This window comes from Gopherus flavomarginatus, chromosome 8 (genome assembly GCF_025201925.1).
Source record: "Gopherus flavomarginatus isolate rGopFla2 chromosome 8, rGopFla2.mat.asm, whole genome shotgun sequence".
In the NCBI taxonomy this organism is placed as follows: domain Eukaryota; kingdom Metazoa; phylum Chordata; order Testudines; family Testudinidae; genus Gopherus; species Gopherus flavomarginatus.
Window position 1 is genome coordinate 82,832,490 of NC_066624.1, and position 25,178 is coordinate 82,857,667.

At 44.7% G+C, this 25,178-nt stretch overlaps 1 protein-coding gene across 1 annotated transcript in view; it reads right to left on the reverse strand.

Annotated features, from left to right (window-relative positions):
- Nucleotides 1–25,178, reverse strand: part of SLC9A9 (solute carrier family 9 member A9) — a 364,826-nt gene that overhangs the window by 234,191 nt on the left and 105,457 nt on the right. Inside the window, exon 6 of the mRNA XM_050965939.1 lies at nt 5,708–5,813. Within this exon, the coding sequence (XP_050821896.1) occupies nt 5,708–5,813 (106 nt within the window). The remainder of the gene's footprint in view (nt 1–5,707; nt 5,814–25,178) is intronic.

Genomic DNA, 25,178 nt, shown 5'->3' on the forward strand with positions numbered 1-25,178 from the left:
TTTTGGCCCTTACAGCATCCCTTGGAAAAGAATTCCACAGGTTGGAACTTGTTAAATTGGCAGCTAAGAAAATAGTCCCTTTTATGAGTTTTGGACCTTAGAGAGGAAAATGCTTTAAATAAATGTGTGTTCTGTTTTTTGTTTTTACTTTATAAGACTGTCTGAAAAGTCACACAGGAGGCATAAGTTACATACAATGGTAAAAATCTCATCATTTGAAACCTTTAAAGAAAGAGGTTCATTGCATACAACAGCAACTCCTAGATAATAATCAAAGGAAAATCAGTCTTCATATTTGTTACCTTTTTTGCTATAGAGCTACAAGAGGAAGTGTAGCCTGATTTTCAAGAAAAATAATATTCTGTCTTTCTAGGAGTTATAGAAGAATTGACAGATAACTGTCTCAGCCTTATGAAAATTATTTCTTTCCTTGAAAATGGCATGAAGAGATGATTGGAAATATCTTGCTCCCTGTGTACAAAATTTCAATCATCCATCATCCAAAATCAATTGTTTTATTATTTAGATGCTATCTGAAGACAGAGATTGAACTCATATTTTTAACCATACCCAACATTACAGAGTATTTCAAATATCTTAATTTTCATGCATATATATTGTTTGTTTCATATGCTGGGGTAGGCCCCCATATGCATTATTTTCATACACTGAGCAAACTTTGTAAATAGACACAGAAAAGGAGACATATATGCCAGTAAATATCATATATACTTTGTCATCCATATTTTATAAGGCTTTCATATAAGGATGCACAGCTAATACTACTGGCTACAAAGCATAGTTAATTTCCTGGGAAACAAGGTGCCCAGGAAATACCTGGTTGCTAGTACAAGCAGTCACATAGGCTTGCATGCATAAGGAAAGAAATTTTCAGTCATCTCCTGAGTGTTTTTGGAAAGACAGTTTCTAACAATTAGTCTGGAAAGACTAACTTAGGCACTTTTGGGCTTTTCTTAGTTCTGTAGATTATTCTTCCAGAACTTAAAGCCCCAGTGTGAAACAGGTTCAAACATATTAATTTTGAATAGTTACTTCTTTGTTGTCTGTTAGAGTACTTGTTCTCCATGAGGATTCTGAGATTATTTTATTCAAAGAAATAGTTTGTGTTAATGATACAAAATTGCTGGGTGTAATGGGATAGTGACTCACCCCTGCAGCGCCTCCTGTCGGTTATCCTGGGAATTAGCTCTTTGACCCAGGAGCACCCTCTGTCAGCTGGTGTCTCGGCAGTCGCTGGCTCCAGTGTCCCTCCTGGACCCCGGTGCCCCTTTCGCTTGGGGGCTGCCCCCTGGCAGTACTCCCACAGTCTCTGGGTCTCCCCTCTCAGGGGAACCCCCAACCCCCTATTCCCACCTCACCTCAGTATATGGCTACTGCCAGTCACCGTCTAGCCCCCACTCACTGGGGCAGACTGCAGGGTACATGCCATTCATCATAGGCAAGGTGGGGTGGTTGGACTCCTGCCTCTGCCTGCCTTTGGGCTGCCCTCTCCAGTTCTCTTCTTTGGCCTTTAACAAGGCCTGCAGCCTGGAGGGTTTCTAGGCCAGAGCTCCCCAGCTCCTCTGACCTTCTCCCAGCCCTGCTCCAGTCTTGGTACCCTCTCAGCTTCCAGGCAGCCAGGTCCCTCCCTCTCTACTGCTAGAGAGAGACTCTGTGTGCTCCTGGCCCACTGCCCTCTTCTAAGGGCCAGATGGGCCCTCATTAAACCAGCCACAGCTGTGGTCAGCTACCCACTCACCTTCCCCAGCCATTCTTAATCTCTCTTACCCTGCTGCAGCCCTCTCCAGCACTTATTGAAGGTGAAATCCTCCTGGCTTTGTGCTGCTGATCTTCCCCCACTAACATAATGTCTGTCCAGCCATTCTGCAGCTACTACTACAACTATGGCCCGCTAAACTACTACTACAACTATGGCCCCTTATGCTGATCTGCTTGTAGATAAGGGAGTATAATGGAAGCCTCAAGAAAACCTGATTTATAGCATTCATTACCAAGGAAAGTATAAAACTATACAGACTAAAATATGGTTCTAAGGGCCACTGGCATAGGGTTGCCAATGTTCTAATTTCAGAAAACCAAACACCCTTGCCCTTCCCCTTCCTTGAGGCCCCACCCCTTCTCTGAGGCCTCATCCCTGCTCCCTCCATCCCCTCTTCCTCCATTGCTTACTCTCCCCCACCCTCGCTCACTTGCTCATTTTCATCGGGCTGGGACAGGGAGTTGGGGCGTGGGATGGGTGAGACCTCCGTCTGAGGGTGTGGGCTCTGGGGTGGGGCCATGGATAAGAGGTTTGGGGTACTGGAGGGGACTCCGAGCTGGGGCCGAGGGGGTCAGAGTGTGGGAGGGGGCTCTAGGCTGGGGCAGTGATGTGGGAGGGTCTACAGACTGGGCTGTGAGTACATGCTCCAGAGTGGGCCAGAAATGCAGGGTTCAGGCTGGAGCAGGCGGTTGGGTGTGGGGGGGTGGGCTCTGGGGTCGGGCCAAGGATGAAGAGTTTGGGATGCAGAAGGGGGCTCCAGGCTGGGGCAAGGGGGTTGGGTGCAAAAGAGAGTGCGGTCTCTGGGAGGGAGTTTGGGTGCGGAGGGGGGAGGGGGTTGGGCTGTGGACTTTGGGCAATGCTGATCTCAGGGTGCTCCCAGGAAGTGGCGACATGTCTCTCTGGCTCCTACATGGAGGAGCAGCCAGGAGGCTCTGTGCCCTGCTCCTGCCCGCAGGCACCACCCCTGCAGCTCTTATTGGCCATGGTTCCTGCACAGAGCCCCTGTGGCCACCTGTCTGCACAGGAGTCAGAGGGGCATGCTGGCCACCAACTGGACTTTTAACAGACTGGTCAGCAGTGCTGACTGGAGCCACTAGGGTCCCTTTTTGATCAAGTGTTCTGGTCGAAAAGTGGACACCTGGCAACCCTACACTGGAAAGCTGCCAGTCATGGTGAGGGAGCTGAAGTGCCCATGCGGATGGTAACTCGAGGCATGAGGCCTGTGTTATTTAAAGGCAGGTGGAATCCCTCTTGTGGTGGCACACTGAGTAGCGTCACCTACTAAATGTATATAAAAAGTGTTGTGTGAGTTCACCTGAATACTGTCCTTCTCTCACTGACTGATGTATAAAAGAAGTTAATATAGGGGGACCAAACCTGTCCCAACATGACCCCTATCTGTGTGCAGTAGGCTGTCCCTTCCATTCAGGAAGGACAAGCTGCCATGTCATGTTTGTTTGTCCATGAGTGGGTGAAGTGGAGCTGGAGGAACACTGAACCTCTCTTCTCTCCTCCCAACCCACACTGAACCCACCAAGGGTCAGGCACATCATTTTTAAGCACTTTGGGATCCTCTGAGGTAAGATGCATAAATGTAAGATCTCCCTTAGAATTTAAAATGAGTCCGCCTTGCAGACATTTGCCTAGGGTTTCTTCAGCTGTCCGATGAAACACATTTTGCAGCCCTCTTTCATTCTCTCTTCCTTTTACTCATTAAATAATATATGAAGGAGCATAGCACTGTATTATTACTACTGATCCTTTCTGTGTATAGAGCTTCACATTTTTAAATATTCCCCCACCAGTCTAGTTATACAGTCATTACCACTGCACCACACTGAAAAAAACTTGGAGTATCTCCTTTAAAAAGTAAAAATAAAATGGTGTCTGTGCCATGGGATGAAAGTTGCTGCACTTTCTTAACACTAGAACACAATACTTCTGCATGCAACTAGAAGGAAGTTGTTTGATTTACTGGGGTGCTAAGACACTGAAGTTGATTTTATTAGCAGTACATCTTTACTTAAAAGCCTTTAGGAAAGAAAATCATGGTAGGATTGAGGTTTACACAATTGGTACAACAACTCATTATTTAGGCTAGAAATTAAACATCTCTCAGATTCTTTTCAACCTCATCTGTAGGAGTACAGGCATTTCCTTTACCATCTGATGCAAATTTCACTACTAAAAATATACAGAAAAATATATTAGCTGTTGGTGTAAACAGATCATGCTGCAGAGACTAGGGTTACAATCTGTCAGAAACAGAGAAAAACAGATGGGAACGCTCTGAAGAAAAATCAGCGTTTACGGCAAGCATAGTCCTATCTATCTTCAGTCTCCACTTGCAGATTGATGGACTAAATCCTATGACCTGTATTTGTGTACAGGGAAAAGAGGAGATGTTAGAAACTCCTGACTTGTGGACTATACAATATTGCTGGGCTTTTGAGATTTGTGTTGTGCTTCAGTGATTCCTCAGAGTTTGACCTTTGAAGAAGTCTATGTTATTTGGCAGCCCAACTGCTGAAAATGAATGATACTGTACAGATTCTGGCTTTTTTGTTTGTTTGTTTGAGTTGCTTCTAGGTTTAAGTGTTACATAGCTATTCACTAGGATATCCTGCACTAGCTCAACTCAAATACAACAGAATCAGAGAAAGAAATCCATCCCAGAGGTGGCTGCATTATAGCCCAGACTCAAGAAAGACAAACATGTGCTTAGTTTCTTGCATGCCTAACTTTAACTTTAACTTTAAGGATGTACATAACTTATATTGAAGTCAACAGAAGTTAAATACATGCTTAATTGCAGAATAGGATTGCTTTTCTGAACCAAGGCCTTGTTCACTCACTTGTTAGTTATTTTCATATTTTAATATAGCTAGAGCATGTAGTGAGAGTTATATCTAAGGTTGCTGGAATATTTTTATTCTACCTCCCAAGCCCCCACCCCCACCCCGTTTTCAGTTGCTTGTATGTTTCAAATCTTTTATCTATATGATTGTAAATTTTCCAGACTTGTTAACTGCCTGTTAAATATTTCTGGATATATCAGCAAAAAAGTTAAAATGTTTTGCAATATAAAAAAAAATCCTGCAATCTGTCTTTGAATAGCTGTAGCGTCCAAAGAAGACATTTAGCAGGGAAATCATCTTCATTGAGGAGAAGTATCTTTTGGCATGCTGATGAAAACCAGGTTTGATTGAAACTTTAAAGAATACATTCTGAGTGTGCAGTGGGGCGGTTGTTTTACTTTTTATAGCAGTGGTCCAAAGAATGATAGGCTGTGCCAGACATGGCAGTTCAAGCCAGCTTGGGAACCTTCTAATCACGTAGTTAGGGTTTGTGTTTACATGGCAGCATAAACCAGGGTAAATGGAGCCCATCATTTGTGAAGTGCTTTAGGATCCTTGGGAATGAAAGGTTTTATGAAATATTATCTTACATTTACTGGCTGAAAGCCTGCTGGTTTTAATAGACACAGGGAGATAAGCAGTACTACACTGCACTGCTTTGTGGTTTTGCCTTGGAAAACAATAGATTGCAGAAAAAAGGAGTATGAGATAGCTTCTGCTCCAGAGTTTCTGCCTCCAATCTGGCAAACCTCCCATGTTTACAGGATCCAGTAGCACAACTCCATTCAGACACATTGTTTAGAGTAGAACATTAATCAGATTTAATATACATATTTACAACATTTATTGTTTTCTGGGCTGAGTATTCACAACCAAAAATTGCAGTTCAGACACACAACTCCCACTAACATTGCAAACTGAGTATTTAATGCACCAATTACATTTCCAGAAGTGTATCCCCTTTCATGCAATCTTTAAACTCTACATTGATATTTGTGTGGAGAGAGCTATTTACCAGGACAATTCAGAGTTATTTCATTGTTTAAGGAATACAGATGTTTGTACTTACTATGTGAGAACTATAGCCACAGCATCATTTAGGACACTCTCTCCAAAAAGGAGGGTATACAGATCTGTATCCACATGCAGCTCGTGGAAAATAGCCAGAACTGTCACTAGAAGGAAACATACAGAGCAAAGCAAGCTTATTATTTTCATAATTCTAGAATAGCTAATGAGCTAAAAGGGAAGAGAATGAGTTTTGATAAGCATATTTTAACATCTAAACAATGTAACATGACAGTTTGCATATTAACTGAATGAAATACATTAGAAAAGGGATACATTTAAGTATACAGACTCCCTAAATCCAGCAATAACTTTAAGAGTTTTGCTGCTTTACATGAACTAGAAATGTCCACTCCCTCCCTGCCATCTTTCAGTCTTACACAAACTAAAACTATACCTTTGATTACCCCTAATGTCAGGGAAATAGTCTTGTGACTAAAGCCCAGAACTGGAGGTAAGGAGAAAGCTCTCCCATGGACCTCCTATGTGATCTGAACCCCAATTTACCTATTCATGAACAAGACAATGCTTATACTTACCTATCTCCCAAAGAGATTGTGAGGCTTAATTATTTGATGTTTATAAAGCACTTAGTGCCATTAATTTTAACATTTTTTCCCTAAAAACGTATATTTATATTTTGAGATTACTGATAAAATAACTCATTCAATTTGGGTCTGAAGGAAACTGATGTTGGGAAAGTCACTTAGCCCACGTCCAGACTAACCCGCGGCATCGGCGGGTTAAAATCGATTGCTCGGGGATCGATATATCGCGTCTAGTCTGGACGCGATGTATCGATCCCCGAGCGCACTTACATCGATTCCGGAACTCCATCAACCCGAACGGAGTTCCGGAATCGACACGGAGAGCCGCGGACATCGATGCCGCGCCGTCTGGACGGGTGAGTACCTCGATTTTAGAAATTCGACTTCAGCTACGTTATTCACGTAGCTGAAGTTGCGTATCTAAAATCGATTTTAATACCCTAGTCTGGACGTGGCCTTAGCCTCTTTGTGTTTCTGTTTCCCTATCTGTAAACAGCATAATAATGCTGACCCATCTTTGTAAAGTGCTTTGAGTTCTATGGGTGAAAAGTATTGTGCATATGCTCTATATTACTATTCATATTCACTGTTTTCATGAAACAAACAGAGGTTTCCCTTTCTACCAAAAATGTAATGTAAAACTTCCTAAAGATTTGTATGTTTGGAAAATTACACAGTATCTCACTGCGTTTTCTTCACTGGTGCTCATTCTGGTACATAATTCTGCAATTGACTAAATCTTAATAGCAAAGGAATCCTGAAATTTAGAAATGCTTCCAGGGTTTCAGGTTTACATCTGATATATCAGAAAAGGGAATTTTTACACTAAAGCTACCACCAAGGATTCACAAATCAATGTTTGCTTTGTGTGGGTGATTTTTTTCTCTTTCTAGAACTTTGAACCTTCTGTACAGAATATTGGTAGAACTGAACCTAGTGCTGAAAGGATTTTCCAACATGTGTTCAGCAGTGGGAGTGTTTGGAATCTAGTATTAGTTTAGAGTCCCAATTCTGATGTTCAGTTCTCCTGTGGGGTTTTATGTACCACGATCCAGATTAACACAGCAGCTTTGAAGTACCATTCTGGATGCCTTGTTCCATAGAAAATGATTCCGTCTTCCATATTAAGTTATTGGCAAGGTCTTAAATGCGGAATCATAGACTCATAGAATATCAGAGCTGGAAGAGACTTCAGGAGGTCACTAGTCCAATCCCCTGCTCAAAGCATGACCAATCCCCAATTAAATCATCCAGAAACTGTGAAATAAGTAATAGGAAAAGTATACAGTAACCAAGGTCAACAGAAAAGTTTATATAGGTGTGGCAGGCCAAACCAAACAAAGATCCACACTGATGAAGTTGTTTCCAAGAAAATAAACAAAAAAAAAAACGTTTCCCTTTCAAGTATCTTCCTCCTGCAGCCTTCTGGAAGTTATCAGAGCCCCTCTCTAGAGGAGTTTGACTCCAAGTCTAGTCAAATGAAATGAAGGCCATATCTATACGAGAGAGCTTACAGTGGCACAGCTGTACGAAGGTAGCCACTCTATGCCGATGGGAGAGAGCTCTTCCATAGACATAATTAAACCACCCCCAATGAGTGGTGGTAGCTAGGTCAGTGGGAGAGTGTCTCCTGCTGACATAGCGGTGTTCACACAGGCACTTCTGTTGGTGTAACGTATGTCGCTCAGGGGTGTGTTTTTTCACAGGCCTGTGCGACATAAGTTATATAGAAAATGGTGCTAGTGTAGACATAGCCTAAAATGCATAAGGATAATGGAGAAATCAACAGAATAATGAATCACTTGCCGCTTCTTCTGGAGAGACTTCTTAGCCCATCCAGCTCTCTCAAAGTTTCTCCCACATCTGAAGAGAAGGCAAAGTTTAGATAGACCCTTTTAGCAACATTCCCTAACACTGGACCAAGCTATAGATTGAATGCCATAGAACAGCATTTACCAGCAATCCCTGAAGAGTGTGGAGAGAGGGAATTCCAACCCAGCTACACGGCTCAGGGGTGCGAATAATTCACATCCCTGAGCAATTTAGTTAAGCCAGCCTGAGTCCTCATGTAGACAGCACTAAAAATGAGGTCAATCCAGCTATGTTGCTCACTGGTGTGAATAATCCACACCCCTGAGCAACACAGTTAAGCTAACCTAAGTCCCTGTGTAGACAGCACTAGGTTGATGGAAGAATTCTCTTGTCAATCTAGGTACTGGCTTTTGGAGAGGTGGATTACTTAGGCCAAGAGGAGAACCTTTGCCATAGGCATAGGAAGTGTCTACACTGAAGCGGTGCAGCTGCAGAGCTGGAGCTGTGCTGCTGTAGCATTTTAAGTGACAAGCCCTTAGTGACCTGGATTTCTTTCCTAAATCACAAACTGCCACACTGACTCCACTGCTTCTCCCTCAAAGTTTATTAAACTCCAGATCCAACCCTGATAGGGCTTGTTTGGTACCAAAAACAGAGGAGAGACCCCTGTGAGATTGCAAAAAGAGAGCCTACATGAGACAGAAAACCAGAGAGGGAAATCATCTTTGAATGTCTGTTCAGTTCCTTCAGTGGGTACCAGTGGGTTTCTAGAAAGATTATTCTGGGCATGAAATCAAAGAGCTGTAGTAGCTGATGCTGAGGCCTCCATGATGATGTGTGGATTTCAACCCATGTGCACCCGTGTTTCTAGATGATCCTGAGAATGTTGTTCTAAAGCAAAGTTTCCATATACCACTTTGGCTTTCCTTAATAAAGCAACTTATAAATGAGGAGTGGAAACAAAGGAAAGGAAAGGAAAGTAATCTTATGGGAAATAATTAAAATGCTGCTGCATTGGAAGGTATATGATAGTTTTTGGATGGAGGAGCGTGTTCTCTCTTGCTGTCCCATTTCCACTTAGCAAGCATACTTGGTATTGAGCATTCAGGGTTGGGCTCGTTTTTGCCATTTTCAAGTGCCCCCTCTCTCTCCTGTTTCTCCTAGACTTGATCATACACTAGAAAAGTCTGGAATTTCCTTAGGGAAGAGTCTCACAGGCTGGGTTTACAAAAAAATTATCTTTACAATCTTTCACCATTGCAGATTGCCCGCCAACATTATTAGCCACTATGCTATCTAACCCCTCTCTTAGTAAAAATGCCAACAGCTGTTGTTTCCACCCAGGGGAGCGGTACCAGCACTAGTACAGTGGTGGGACATTTTAACAAAGAGCTCTGAGCAGACAAGACTACAGTGTAAAAAACAATGATCTAAGGGATTAGTGCTTGTTGAAATATTCTGGTATGTTAGGATATCATAATATTCTGGTGTGTTGGGATGTATAAACAGGGGAATCTCAAGCTGACACTTCTGACTAGTTCTGGTGTCCACTATTCAGGAAGGATGTTGATAAATTGGAGGGAGTTCAGAGAACAGCCACAAGAATGATTAAAGGATTAGAAAACATGCCATACAGCCATAGACACAAGAAACATAATCTATTTATTTTAACAAAGAGAAGGTTAAGGAGTTACTTAATCACAATCTATTGGTATCTACATGGTGAACAAAGAGCTCTGCAATCTAGCAGAGAAAGGTATAAAACATGATCTAATGGCCAGAAGTTGAAGCTAGATAAATTCTTCCAGGAAATAAGACATACATTTTTAACAGTGAGGATAATTAACCACTAGAACAATTTACCAAGGGTTGTGGTGGATTTTCCATCACTGGGAATTTTACATCAAGATTTTATGTTTTCCTAAAAGATCTGATATAAGAAATATTCTGGAGAAGTTCTATGGCCTGTGTTATACCAGAGGGCATTCTAGATGGTCCCTTCTGGCCTTGGAATTTATGAAATAACTGTGCTCTCTGTCCCACGGGAAGCCCCCCCCCCCCAAGAACAACTAATGTTGGTCCTGGAGGATTCTGCCACCAGCTTTAAAGGACAAGTAAACCCAGACAAAACCAATGTAAGGAATCAAGAATCCAGGCCTGCACAAAGAAAGCTCTCTGTGCATCTCTTCAAACAAAATGAATAAAATAGTAGAGAAGAATTAAAAAAAAACATTACAGCCATTAAGTCACCACACCAATAAGCTCTCTCAAAATATGAGAAGAAGAAAAGATAAGACTTGCAAATGTAGATGACCACAGATTGTTGTCTAGCCTAAGATAGATTCTAGAAGTCTCTCAACTATTGAGTTCTGAAGTTGTAAACTACAATGGCTTGGATTTCATATTGACCTGGGTTAAGGACTCAAAGATAGTCTATATGATTATTTTGAATCAGGATTTGCAATAATTTGGACCAGAGTTAATGTGAGATTTATAAATCTATTTGTATGGAGTGTACTTCTTTTTTCCTCATTCTGCAGAATCCTTCTGCTGAATGGCAGATCACGGGATTAATTGTGAGCTGCTTACAGAAAGCCATATGTGCATGTAAGCAGTAATCAGGATGATGCATGGACCTACTAAAATAACTTATCAATACTTGGATACCTGGGGGATGATATCTTAAATTATACTACAGTATAAAAAGTCATTTGCCAACAGTTATCAAAGTACATCTGTGATACCATAGTTTTACCTATACTTAGAAATAAAACATGGTATTAGATGCTTTTTGAAGACATTTAAGAATAGATAGAACTAGGTTTTATATAGTATGATAAATAATCAAGGTACTTCCCCAAATACTTTATAGTGAGTAGGCAAAAGTCATACTACTTTTGCTTAAAGAACTTAGCCTATTTCAGGATTGAAATATTGCTCTCAGATTTCCATATAAGTATAAGTGGAGGGACAGATAGATAGATAGATAGATAGATATTGCCTTGAGAACCACACAAATACTTTTCTGATGAAGTAGAAAACTCTGCCATAAGTGCAGATGGCATATTAATGTCCTGATTCCCAACACATTGATGATCTTCATTAAAAACTACCGTGACAGGAAACCTAAGCTGATGAAGTGTCTGGGAATTTCTTAGTATTTGAGCTAAGACAAATCTGGTTCTCTCCTTTCTGTATTTCATGGCCTGAGGTAATATGTGTTAGCAAATGCTCAATCTAGCACAATCTTGGACCTATCCAAGTCAACACAGGTTTATAAAGGATATTTTTGGCATACATGGGAGCAGCTCCGCTTGCTATTAATTTCCTGTAATTTCCTGTAATTAATTTCCTGTAAAAACATTCTTGAAATGTCAAGAAATCACAGCAGTATTCAGACTAACAATATCCAATACTTTTTTGTTGTTCTGTTGCTGAAAAGAACTAGGAGACCCAGGAAGTGGAGCCAGAAAATAAATGAGATCAGTATATGTGATTTACTAAAAAAAGAGGATCTGATCAAAATAAAAGAAAGTAAACTATATATAAAATGAAATATTAAATACCTATACTGGAAACAATGATCAAAGGGGCTGCCATTGTCTCTTCTTAATCTTCTGATTATAACAAAGTTAACAATCATCTGTCATATCTGATAAGCCCAGATCCTAACAGGCAGTTCAATGACAAATTGGAAAAAAATAAGATGAGAGACAATCCAATTAAACCACCCATACAGAAAAGGCTTTTCTCTAAAAATAACAGTTCCCATTTGAAGTGTAGAGTCCTGACACTGCTAGTCACCCATCCTACTCATGGATTAGCTCAATGAGAGAAAGGGAGAAAGCATCAACAAAACATTTTAATTACAAAGATATTTTAAATTTACAGTATTTACACATGGTTTATAAAATATCTTACTGCTGTTTTTATGAATTATCTTTTTAAACACACAATGTGGTGATTTTGTAAGGAGCCAGAACTGCTCGAGCTGGTTGTTAATATCTATTTTTATAAAAAATCCCCACACACCACAGTACAACTCACATCTTCTGTGCAGCTGTAACCATAGTAACTCCAAATAGAAAAGGACCTTGTGATTATCAACATGACCAAAGGTAAGGGAGTTCATGTAGCTTTGAAATAGTTATGCTTCAGCAAACCTCTGTGGAGATAAATGTGCTTCCCATGCTTCAAAGGTCAGAATTTTTTTTTTAAGTGCTATGGTAAGTAAAATGTCTTTAGACTGGAATGTCATTATACAATAGTGTGCTAATAACAGCACCCAAGACAAAGCCCTAAAGCAGCACTTTCCAGCAATTCTCCCATTTTATTATGGTTAAGGCAAAGGTCAAGTCATGTTATTAACGTGAACACCAATGGCATTCATATCATCTATTTGTGAGTACATCGAATCAGAGCATTGCTCTGACTAATTTCTCTTACTGCTATTAATGCTGAAGAATATTTGCACAGTTTTGAAGTCAATGAGAATGGCGCCCTGTAGTGAGGCGGGGTGGCCTCTAGAGGACCCAGAGTGGGAGGGCCCTCACATTGAGCCCTGATGAGTGGAACCAGGGCCTAGTTGCCCCTCCTTCAGGAAGTGGGTGGAGGGGCAAAAAATATAAAAGGAGGACCAGAAAACTCAGTAGGGAGGCAACCACCAGAGAGACCAGACCCCTCCTGTGGCCTCCCAAGCTGGGAAGTGGTGGAGGATGCCGAGGGAGCAGAGGACTGGCATGGGCCACCAGGGCCACTAGCTAATTGAGATCTAGAGGAAGCAGACAACTGGCCCGGACTGCCCAGACTGCCATCGGACCTGAACCCAGAGGGAGAAGACAACTGGCCCGGACCACTGATGGACCAGAACCCCAAAGACTTGCTCATGGTCCCGGAAGCTGCCGTCAAACTCGACCCCTCCTCACAGCAACAGGTACACCAAGAAGGGGAGTGTGGAAGTGGCCTAGGGGTAGCAGACCCTTGTCTGGCTGCAACACTGACAGAGGGTAAGTCATTGTGTTGCAGCATGGATCCCCACTGACAAAGTGCTTTGTCACTCCTAGGGCCCTGGGCTGGGACACAGTGGAGTGGGTGAGCCTGTGTCCCTCCTGCCACCCCAACCCAGGGGTGGCAGTCTCCCCTTCCCCATGCCAGAAGCCTGAGTCTCAGACTCTGGGTTGCCCCGCCTTGATCCAGGGCTTGGGTTAATTGACCGCTTATTTGTCGCTCAGCCTGAACACAGGCCTGAGCCTCAGACTCTGTGTTGCTCCACCTTGATCCAAAGCTGGGGCCAATTGACTGTTTGTTTCCCACCCAGCCTGATCACAGGCCTGGGCTCCAGCTGAGAGCAGAGACCACTTCATTCCCCATGGCAGCCAACATATCAGTGACATAGTGAGGCGGGTGGACTCCCGAGGACCTGGGAGGCCCACCACACCACTACACGCCCATGTAAGGAAGGAAAGAATTGGGACTCAGCTTTTTGTTCTAATTATTTCTAAAATCAAATTATTGAAACTTTCATTTGGGATTAGGATATCAAATACAACTGAGTAAGAATTTACTCCAAATTAGAATGGAACCAAGGTTTGAAAATGTTGGGTTAATGTTTCACTTACTTTCCAACACACCTTTTCACTTCTTGGCTTTGGCCAGGAGCAGAAGCAGAGGTACAGAAATATTGAAAGGAAACTGTTCTCTTGTTGTTTACAGCTAAAATCTCCCAAGAAAGGAAATCAAAATGTCTGGAAATGCTGGAAGCCCACTCTCTCAAGAATTCTGGTTTTATTTTGAACAAAGGAGATGGATATCAGCTTCAAATAACCAGTTATCTGACCTGAACCTTTGAAATGCATCCATTACAAAGCTACTCAGCTATAACTTAGTATCATAAATTGGTCAAGGAGAATTTCATACACAAGAAAGAATGTCCCTTGCCAGAATCCAATCAAATGCCTAAGGTCTGTTTTATAGTACAACATTTAGATTGCTTAGCTGATAGAAACTAAACATGAACATATGCATTTGGCCAAGAGAGAAATAAATCCAATTTTTTTCAGAGTCAATTCAGTTTGTTATGTCTTTTGCACTTTCACCAATGCAAAGACTCCTTTACCATTTAATTTATCCCGAATAGCAGGACTATTTCAGCACAGGTCATGGGGTCTTCTTCTCACTCTAGCAGAGGGTCCTTCTTCAATGGGGTGAATTGCACAGCCCTGTCTCAAAAAAGATCTGCCACCAGATGATGAAAAAATGGATCTTACCAAGGGTGCTACTACTGAAGGAAGAATTAGCAGAAAAAGGAGCTAGGGTTTGCTGATGGATTGTGTCCAGTGGAAGAACAGAAGGTTAACTCACATTGAAGGCATATCCCAACATGAACTTCAGATAATCAGGAATTTTGGATATTTATCTGAATGCAACTTTGTGTTTCACCTATCAGCACAATGAAGAGAGGAAGCAGGCCTGGATATGTAGTCTTTACTATGGTAGATGGGGTACTCTAAGTCAATGATGCACTTGTAAGCACAGCAGATCTTAAATTATACGGCACACATGATACCAGTCAGCTCTGTGTTCTTGGGGAACCAGGGTGCAGTATCCAGCTTGTCTGACTCATGAAGGACACCCCCACCCCCACAGCCTCTGCTTCAACCAAAACCCATCAGAGAAAAGACTTGCAGAGAGCAGTGAAAGGTGGTGGGATACATACCTAGACCCCTCCTGACAAGGGTGATAGGATTAAGGCAACTCCTCTAGCCTCATCTGCATCAAAGATGGGACAAGGAGGCATCTCTATTAGCATACAGAATGGAGAACAGAGATTCCAAGGCAAAAACCACACTGAACTCTGGGACCAGAAAAGCAGGGAAGGACTGCATCCTGGGGGATCTCTGCTCCAGATGTTAATGAACCCACACCTGCACACACCCAGCTCAGCAGTTATCAGACCAATTCTAGTAATAAATCTTTGACTGATATCCAAAATACTGAAGCAGCCTAATTGCATTGTGAGCTCCCTGGAAGGAACACCACCAATAGCTAGGAGTGATCAGCTCCTATTGTCTAGCCTAAAGAAAACCCTTAAGTCATCAGTTTACCCATAAACAAATCTAGTGTTCTCCCTTGAACCATTGTTGTTTCTCTACAAAAAACCCTTCCTATGTTCAAGTAAGAGTTCTGATGCCTGGATCCAAAATCTGCATCATTGAGATTTCATCTTCTCCTGATTGGTGGTGCAGGGGGATCTGCCTGTCTCCAACACTCAGTACTCCTGAGCTACCACCATCACCTGGGAACCCTGACTAGTTTAAGCTTCATGGAGTGGTGAGATATCTCTCTCTCTCTGTGTGTTTTCTTTTCTACCTCAGGTATAACTTTCTAACCCTGACTTGTTTTATCAGGTATAGTTTTCTATATATGACTTTTGTTACCTTTAACAATGTAAGTGGTATGTTGGTTTAGGCTCTCCTTGTGTAGTTATCACTATTATTCAATACATAACTTTTATGGTTAAGTTGTGTGCTTCCCTTGCTCTCTCTCTGAACTTTACGCTTTTGTGTTTTTAGCTTCCCCATTTACTCCGCAGCAATGCTTCTCTTACTTAAGCTAAAGATCCCTGTAGGGCCCCAAAATACTGTGGGGTTTGCTCATCAAGTGGGTTACTACCAGTACAACTGTAACATGAAAGTGGGGATAGGGACATGCTGAACCTGGGACATATGAAGATGGCAGCTCGAAAGTGCTGCTCAACCCAGACTACTGAGTCCAGGGGGCATATAAGGGTTGCAGCCTGGAAGTGCTGTTCGACCCAGCCTGCTCAGGAGTACTCTGTTCTGTTGCGGTACCTGTGGCATATAAGAGCTGCAGCTTGACACTGCTGCTTGGCCCAGCCTATTGAGTTCAGGGACATATAAGGAGTCAACTTGAAAGTGCTGATTGACCTGGTCCACTCTGGGGCTGGAAGAACCCAGCCCTGGGGAACCTAGGTCCTGCAGGATAGCTCCACTGGGAGGGGACTTGCAGAAGGGAGAAGTAGAGCTCCATATGAAAACACATGTGACACAAACAGTGCATTGATAAAATTACAGAATCCTCCCTCCCCCAGAAGAATAACCCTAATAAATGAGCACACCCCAAAGTAATGGGCAAATCTGGTAACACACACGTATTTGGAAGACTGACATTTTAGTTTCTTCACCTGATAGGAACAATATACTCAGACTTATTTGAATCAACTATTTTCAACTGTGTCACTATATAAACTGAGGCCCAGATCATGCACCACAGTGCAACTGCACAGTACTACACTCCCTGTAGGAAATAACCTAAAGAGGCGTTATCTAGACCAGAGAAGATCATCATGCCATATGGGGATCACAGGTGGTGTAGAGCTACATTAACCATGTGCGAGTCTTTTTTTCCCTCTTATAGTTGGACACTTAACAGGTTATGGGTCTGCTACTATCAGTCAAGCAGTATAGGGTCCTGCTTTTAGATCCAGAGGTCCCAAATTCAGTCTTTGCAGATTACCCATCCTGGGACGCTGTTACAAATAATGTACTGTATGGGGATCTCAACTGTTGTAGATCTCTGATGTTCAGGACAAGTTTCCACATTGCGGCCTCTAAGTCACCACCTGCCTGCTGTTGGTATAGAGGAGATGGCTGGTGTGTTGAATTTTGAAATCACAAAAACACGGACAAATTTTCCATGAAAGTATTTGCAACCAACTCTACTGGGGAGTCCATACACCCCCATAATTCCTAGCTGCTGCATCAGCCCAGTAGAACTGTTGGCAGAATCATAGCTGAGAATCTGGGCCTGAATATTTCCTCACTCTATAAGTTTGAATAATGTCATTAGTATGAATGTGGCAGAGAGGAGTTGCTTCAGACATGACTGTGCTCAGTAATCTGAATGCCTTCTTTGCCCATACTGAATTGTAAAATGAGATATTAAAAAATAATCTGTTCTATTATTTTAGGAAGTCTTATAAGACAATGTAAACTCAAAATTAAGAAAAGGAAAAAGACGGTTACTCACCTTTGTAACTGTTGTTCTTGGAGATGTGTTGCTCATATCCATTCCAATTAGGTGTGCGCGCACTGCGCGCACGTTCGTCGGAAGATTTTTACCCTAGCAACACCCAGCGGGTCGGCTGGCGCCCCCTGGCGTGGTGCCGCTATGGCACCGAATATATACCCCTGCCGACCCGTCCACTCCTCAGTTCCTTCTTGCCGGCTACTCCGACAGTGGGGAAGGAGGGCGGGTTTTGGAATGGATATGAGCAACACATCTCGAAGAACAACAGTTACAAAGGTGAGTAACCGTCTTTTCTTCTTCGAGTGCTTGCTCATATCCAATCCAATTAGGTGAATCCCAAGCCTTACCTAGGCGGTGGGGTCGGAGTGAGATACTGCAGAATGCAAAACTGCTAAGCCGAAGGCTATCGTCTCTGGATTGTTGCACCAGGGCATAATGGGAAGTAAAGGTGTGTACTGAAGACCACATAGCTGCTCGACATATCTCTTGAATAGGTACTCGAGCTAAGAAGGCGGCCGACGAGGCCTGGGCCCTTGTAGAATGTGCGGTAATATGACGCGGAGGGGCATGAGCTAGGTCATAGCAAGTCCAGATGCACTCCGTTACCCAGGACGAAATCCTCTGAGAAGAGACGGGTTGGCCTTTCATCCGGTCCACCACTGCAACAAAGAGTTGGAGCGTTTTGTGGAAGGGCCTCGTTCGGTCGATATAGAAGGCGAGCACCCTACGGACGTCGAGCGAATGTAACTGCTGCTCCCTACGAGATATATGCGGTTTGGGGAAGAAGACCGGGAGGAATATGTCCTGGTTGAGATGAAAGGCCGAGACTACTTTAGAGAGGAACGCTGGATGTGGGCGTAACTGCACCTTGTCCTTGTGGAACACCGTGTACGGTGGGTCCACCATCAGAGCCCGAAGCTCAGAGACGCTCCTAGCCGATGTGATGGCTACAAGAAAGGCTGTTTTCCATGACAAATATAGGAGTGAGCAGGTTGCCAATGGCTCGAATGGAGGGGGCGTAAGTCTCGTCAGGACTAAATTGAGGTCCTAGGAAGGGGCGGGGCGTCGTACTAGCGGGTATAGACGCTCCAAGCCTTTGAGGAACCTCGAGACCATAGGGTGGGAGAAGATGGAGTGAGTACCTTCTCCGGGGTGGAAAGTAGAAATAGCTGCCAAGTGCACTCGCAAAGATGAGATAGCGAGGCCTTGCTGTTGAAGATACCAGAGGTAGTCCAAAATAATGGGGATGGGAACCTCCGTAGGTGCGATATTCCGTGTTTGACACCAGCAGGAAAACCGCTTCCACTTGGCCAAGTAAGTAGACCGAGTGGAAGGTTTTTTGCTACCCAGGAGTACCTCTTGCACCGGGGCAGAGCAGCATAACTCCGATTGGGTTAACCATGCAGGAACCACGCCATGAGGTGGAGGGATTGCAGATCTGGGTGGTGAAGCCTGCCGTAGTCCTGCATTTTCAGATCCTGATGAAGGGGCAGGGGGATCGGGTTGGCTATCGAGTGGTCCAGCAACATGGTGTACCAGTGTTGTTGGGGCCACACAGAGGCGATCAGGATCAGGCGAGCCCTGTCCCTGCGAAGCTTTACGAGCACCCTGTGCACCATCGGGAAGGGTGGAAAGGCATAAAGCAGGTGGTCCACCCAAGAGATTAGGAAAGTGTCCGATATTGAGCCCGGGGCGAGACCTTGGAAGGAGCAGAACCTCTGACACTTCCTGTTGTTGCGGGAAGTGAAGAGGTCTATGTGGGGAAAGCCCCACTTCTGGAAGATGGAATGTACAATGTCTGGGCCAAGCGACCACTCGTGGGAGAGAAAGGATCTGCTGAGATGGTCTGCCAGAGTGTTCCGGACCCCTGGGAGGAAGGACGCTACAAGGTCTATGGAGTGGGCTATGCAAAATTCCCACAGTTGGATCGCCTCCTGACAAAGGGGAGAGGATCGAGTCCCCCCCTGCTTGGTTATGTAGTTCATTGCTGTTGTGTTGTCCGTAAGCACTAGAACTCAACAGCCCTGCAGATGATGTTGGAACATCTGGCACGCGAGGCGGACTACTCTCAGCTCTCGGACGTTTATGTGCAACACTAGCTCTTGAGATGACCAGAGGCCTTGTGTGCAATGATGGCCTAGGTGTGCCCCCCAGCCGAGAGACGACGCGTCCGTCGTTAGGGATACTGAGGGCTGTCTCGGTTGGAATGGCATTCCTGCACACACCAGGGAAGGTGTTAGCCACCAGTTGAGGGAGCCTAAAACGCTCTGAGGAACAGTGACAACCATGTCTGTGGTGTCCCTGCCTGGGCGGTAAACTGAGGTGAGCCAGGTTTGAAGGGGACGCAGGCGTAGTTTGGCGTGATTGGTTACAAAAGTGCATGCGGCCATGTGACCAAGAAGGCTGAGGCAGGTGCAGGCCGAGGTCGTCGGAAAAGTTTGGAGGCTTTCTATAACTGAAACTAGAGCCCGAAACCGGGGTAGTGGAAGGCAGGCTGTTGCGAGTTTGGAGTCTAGAATGGCCCCAATGAATTCTATTATTTGAGTGGGCACTAGAGTAGACTTCTCTAGATTGATCATCAAGCCCAACCGCTCGAACAGGTCCATGATGATGGCAACATGCCTGGTGACTTGGGCCTCGGAGGTCCCACGAATAAGCCAGTCGTCTAGGTAAGGAAAGACATGTATTCGCCGACGACGGAGGAAGGTGGCCACTACAGCCATGCACTTTGTAAACACGCATGGGGCAGCAGAGAGGCCAAACAGAAGGACCGCAAATTGAAAATGTTGATGGTGCACCATAAACCGTAGGTACCGTCTGTGCGGAGGGTAAATGGTGATGTGAAAGTATGCGTCCTTCATGTCGAGAGCAGCGTACCAGTCTCTGGGATCCACGGATGGGATGATGGTCCCCAGGGACACCATGCGGAACTTCAACTTCTTCAGAAAGACGTTGAGTCCGTGCTGGTCCAGGATGGGTCAGAGACCTCCTTTTGCCTTGAGGCTTAGGAAATATCGGGAGTAAAATCCCTTGCCCCTGAATTCCTCCGGTACTTCCTCTATACCTCCGATGGAAAGGAGCGTACGAACCTCTTGCCAGAGGAATTGCTCGTGAGAGGGGTCCCTGAAGAGGGACGGGGAGGGAGAGTGGGAGGCAGGGGGCGAAATAAAGTGGAGGTGGTATCCAAATTCCACCGTGCGTAGCACCCAACGATCCGAGATTAATTGGGCCTACGCAGGGAGGAAGGAGGAAAGGCGGTTGGAAAACAGAAGGGGATTCTGGGGAAGGACTAGTGCTCTGCTCTCGGGCGCACCTTCAAAAGTTCTGTTTGGGTCCCGCTGATGGTTTGGCGGGACCATTATTCTGGCCCCTTTGGGAACCCGATTGCTGTCTGCGGTTCCCGCGACCATGCCTTCTGCCAAAGTCTTGTCGTGGCCTGGGTGGGGGGTAAGGGCGCTGAGGCTGGGTACGGAAGGACCTCCATTGGGTTTGCGGAGTATGCATCCCGAGGGAACGCATGATGACACGATTATCCTTGAGACTCTGGAGTCTAGGGTCCGTTTTCTGAGAGAAAAGGCCCTGTCCATCAAATGGAAAGTCCTGGATAGTGTGTTGCAGTTCAGGAGGTAGGCCTGACACCTGCAGCCATGATATCCTCCGCATTGTAATTCCCGAGGCCACGATTCTGGCTGCTGAATCAGCAGCGTCGAGTAAGGCCTGTAGGGAAGTCCATGCCACTTTCTTACCTTCCTCCAGAAGGGCCTGGAATTCCTGGCGGTCCTGTGGGACCAGTTCAGCGAACTTACCCACCAATTGCCAGGTATTATAATTATATCTGCTGAGCAGGGCCTGTTGGTTAGCCACCCACAGTTGGAGGCCTCTGGCAGAGTAGACTTTACATCCCAATAGGTCCATCCGTCTAGTCTCCCGCGATTTCAGGGCAGGGGCTTGCTCGCCATGGCGCTCTTGCTCATTCACAGATTGAGCGACCAGAGAGCATGGAGGAGGATGGGTATATAAGTATTTGTACCCTTTAGAGGGTACCATGTATTTCCTTTCCACGCCTCTGGCCGTGGGAGGGATAGACACCAGAATTGCCAAATGGTGTCCGCTTTGGCTTGGATGGAATGGATGAATGGCAGAGCCACGTGAGTTGGCGCATCCACCGACAGTATGTCTATGACCGGGTCTTCCACCTTTGGGACCTCCTCCACCTGGAGATTGATATTTAAGGCAACTCGCCTCAGAAGGTCCTGGTGGGCTCGGAGGTTGATCGGGGGAGGGCCCGATGAAGAAGTACTGGCTACTGCCTCGTCTGGTGAAGAGGAGGACGACAGACCCGGCACGACTGGCTCATGCAGTGACTCCTGTTCCTGAGGAGCATCAGGATCTGGGAACACCTGAGGGTCCGGCGCCAGAGCCGATTTGTCTGTACCTGCTGGAGGAGGGCGGCTAACAGTGGCCTCTGGTGCGCAATGTTCTGATGGGGCAGATTGAGATGGTACCGTGGGTTCGCCTTGGGCCTGGTGATATGCCCAAGGCATCCAGAAGGACCACTGAGGCGCTTGTTCTGGGCCCTGAGCCTCCTGGAGGACACAGCTATGCGTCTCTGAATCCCTGTAGGCGGCGCTATCAGTGTGCGAAGACTCAGATGGGTGCCATGACGGCCATGGCGGAGCAGAGAGCACGTGAGGAGGAGCCCTGTGTGTAGGGTACCTTACGTCATGCCACACTGGAGAGCGGTACCGGGAGTCGTACCAGTGCCGAGAGGGTGACCGGGACCTGCGACCAGCGCGGTGCTGGGAGGTCGACCGGGATCGTGAAGCTCTATGGTGAGAGCGGCTGCGGCGTGAACGGTGCCGGGAGCTGGACCACCGTCTGGAATATCGGTCCGGAGAGTGGGATCTTGAGCGGTGCCGCAAGTACGACCGGTACCGAGAAGGAGATCGGTACCGGGACTGCGAGCGGCGCCTAGATCGGGACCGGTGGTGAGATCGGGAGAGCTGGTGAGACCTCCATCTTAAGTGCTGCCTGCCTGCGGCGTCAATGGAAGGTGGCCTGACCAGGGCAGGTTTCCCTGTTGACGTAACAACCCGCACCAGCAGTGCCGGGGGTTGAAGCAGGGTGGGCTCCGTTAGGGCAATGAGTCACCTCGCCGTCGAAAAGGTCTCTGGCGTGGTGGGAACGATAAGCTCTACCGCGGCATGTGCCGGGGAGCTGTCATGCACCGGATTCGACGGCTCTTGCACGGCCGGAATTAATGGTGCCGAGATTGCCGGTGCCGCGGCAGTTGCTGGTGCCGGATGGCTCGGTTTCAGCTGCTGCTCAGACTGTGGTGCAGATATTGGAGCCACAGGAGCTTTGAGCTTTCTGGCACGCAGGGAGAGGGAGCGGTGCCGGGCTGGCTTCTGGGCTGGTGCTGGCTGGTGCCGGGACATCTTCACGATGCTGGTGCTCTCTGGTGCCGACAAGGCACTTCTCCCCGGCGCGGACTGTGCGGCACTCGGTGCCGAAGACGGAGCAGTGAGGGCTGCCTCCATTAGGAGCTGCTTAAGGTGAAAGTCCGGCTCCTTTTTTGTCCGCGGCTTAAATAACTTGCAAATCCGGCACTTATATGCAAGATGGGATTTTCCCAGGCACTTTAGGCAGGAGTCGTGGTGGTCTCCCGTTGGCATCGGCCACCGGCAGGCCAAGCATGGTTTGAACCCCGGTGAACCAGGCATGGGCCTGGGCACCGGGAAAGGGGAAGGGGCTAATCCCCAACCCTCTGAACTATATACACTAACTACGTTTACAAAAGGGTATTAAAAGTATTAACTACAACTATAAAACTAAACTATATACACAATAAGTACTAGAACGAGTGAATAGCTAGGGAAGTGGAGATCAGCTAAGCCGCACTCCACAGTTCCAACGACCGACACAGGCGGTAAGAAGGAACTGAGGAGCGGTGGGGTCGGCAGGGGTATATATTTGGTGCCATAGCGGTGCCACGCCAGAGGGCGCCCAGCCGACCTGCCGGGTGTTGCTAGGGTAAAAATCTTCCAACGAACGTGCATGCGGCGCGCGCACACCTAATTGGAATGGATATGAGCAAGCACTCGAAGAAGAACCCCCTTTTTCTTCTTTTCATATACATAATAACAATAAAATCATAGTGCAAACCCTCAGCAGGTAGGATGCAATATATTTAGCTTAATAAATTAACAAAAGTAACATTTTTAATAATTCAAGCTCAGCCAGGAAAAGCAGGCAAGCAGGACTAAATTCCTCTTCTTAATACTTCAACATTACTGAAGCATCTTATCTTGTTAGCCACAAAACTTGAGGGACTTAAAGTTGCACCTGTAAAAGCACTAATTATACAGTTGACCACAAGAGTTCTCAACTGATTGATTATGTTCTTCTGTAATAAGACTAGATGATACTTCCAATTACATCTGATTTGCTTTACTTTTGATAAATTATGCCACTTGATCAGCATTATAAAAAATATACACATAACTCTGGTGTTTAAAACTATATTTACATAAGCACAGAAGGGAGAATTCTGCATAGAGAAGCCTGTGCTTTTCAAAGTAAAATGTCGATCTGAAGGTTTGCCTGGAACATCATTTTCTTCTGATAATTCTAAATAAATTATTATGGAAAGACGTATTTTGTAGAATGAAAGATTCAATAGGGACAGACAGAACTTGTTTTCTGAGGGCCATGGTTGGAAAATAAAAAAGCTGTAATGCAGAGATGGTGTGGTTACATTCCAGAAACTAGAAGGGATTTCCCAGATATCCCAAAATTTATTCCAGAAATTTTTAGGGGAATTTAACAAAAAATTTAGGCAATGAAGAATATTAAAATGTATTTCAGGAAATTCTCAGTATTACAGTTTTTCCTTCATAGATGAACACATTTTCATAAGTCTGTACAGTAGCTTGCAATTGCAATGATTTAATCTATATTAGGTATATTTTCAAGACCCTCAAACACTTTCCCTAGTGTGTCCAAACATAAGTACAGTGGTAGTCCAAGTCCAAATGTAAGTTCAGTAGGAAAGCATCTTGCATATTGGAGAACCTCCTCTTTATTGATTTTATACAAACCTATGTATGAGAAAGTAACAAACAAAAAACAAGTCCTAGACTGCTACATCACTGTCTTCCCATTCTCAACACTTATGTCACAATATTCTGCACCTCTCATTTGCACATCTGTGTTTACCTTTCTAAGAGCTATATTCTTCACATATAATATAAAATTATTCCATTTTGTCATTAATCTGATAAATAAGAAGCTCATATGAAACAACTTCTGCCTTGTCAACAGATCAGTTTTTACCACCTTCTTAGGCTTAATCTCTTTTCACAACCAAGGGCAATTACAATCCCTTTATTTAAAAAATAACACCCTGTAATCCAATGTACTGATGAAAAATCAGGTGGAAAATACAATTTGTACTCAGCGAGTAATTTATTATTCCATTTTATTTCTATAACACTTGACCAGATAATTTCTTTTGTTAGGAGATCACCAATTATCATGTGTCAAAGTGCCACTCTCATTCCTAGTCTAGCAGCACACATCAAGGTCCAGTATTTGAACAATAATAAGTAAAATAAGTACAGTTTTTAATGGTTAACATTCTATTGTATGTCCACTAGCAGATCCTACACCACAGTGAAATGCTTGTGACTATCATTAAACCAATTAAGCATTTAATTCAAATTTCCATTACTCTTTGAGAAATTGAAAATGCATGGATAGAATTAAAGGGAACAAATAACATTGTCCGAAATGTTGAAACTGGATGAGAGAACAAGACAAGACTGAATATTGGAAGAGCTGTTGGAGATGGTTTAGGTACTTTATGTAAGTAGGCATTAAATTACATGCAATATTGGTTGCTGATTGCTAGAGTTTGGTCTGGGCTGCAAAGTTTGGATCTGGATCAGAACTTTCCCAAAGTTCAGGGATGCATGGACCTGGGGCTTTAGTTCTACCCATTTCTATATTTAACATATTATTACATATGCAATGACAACCTATCAGGAATTAAGGTATCTACAA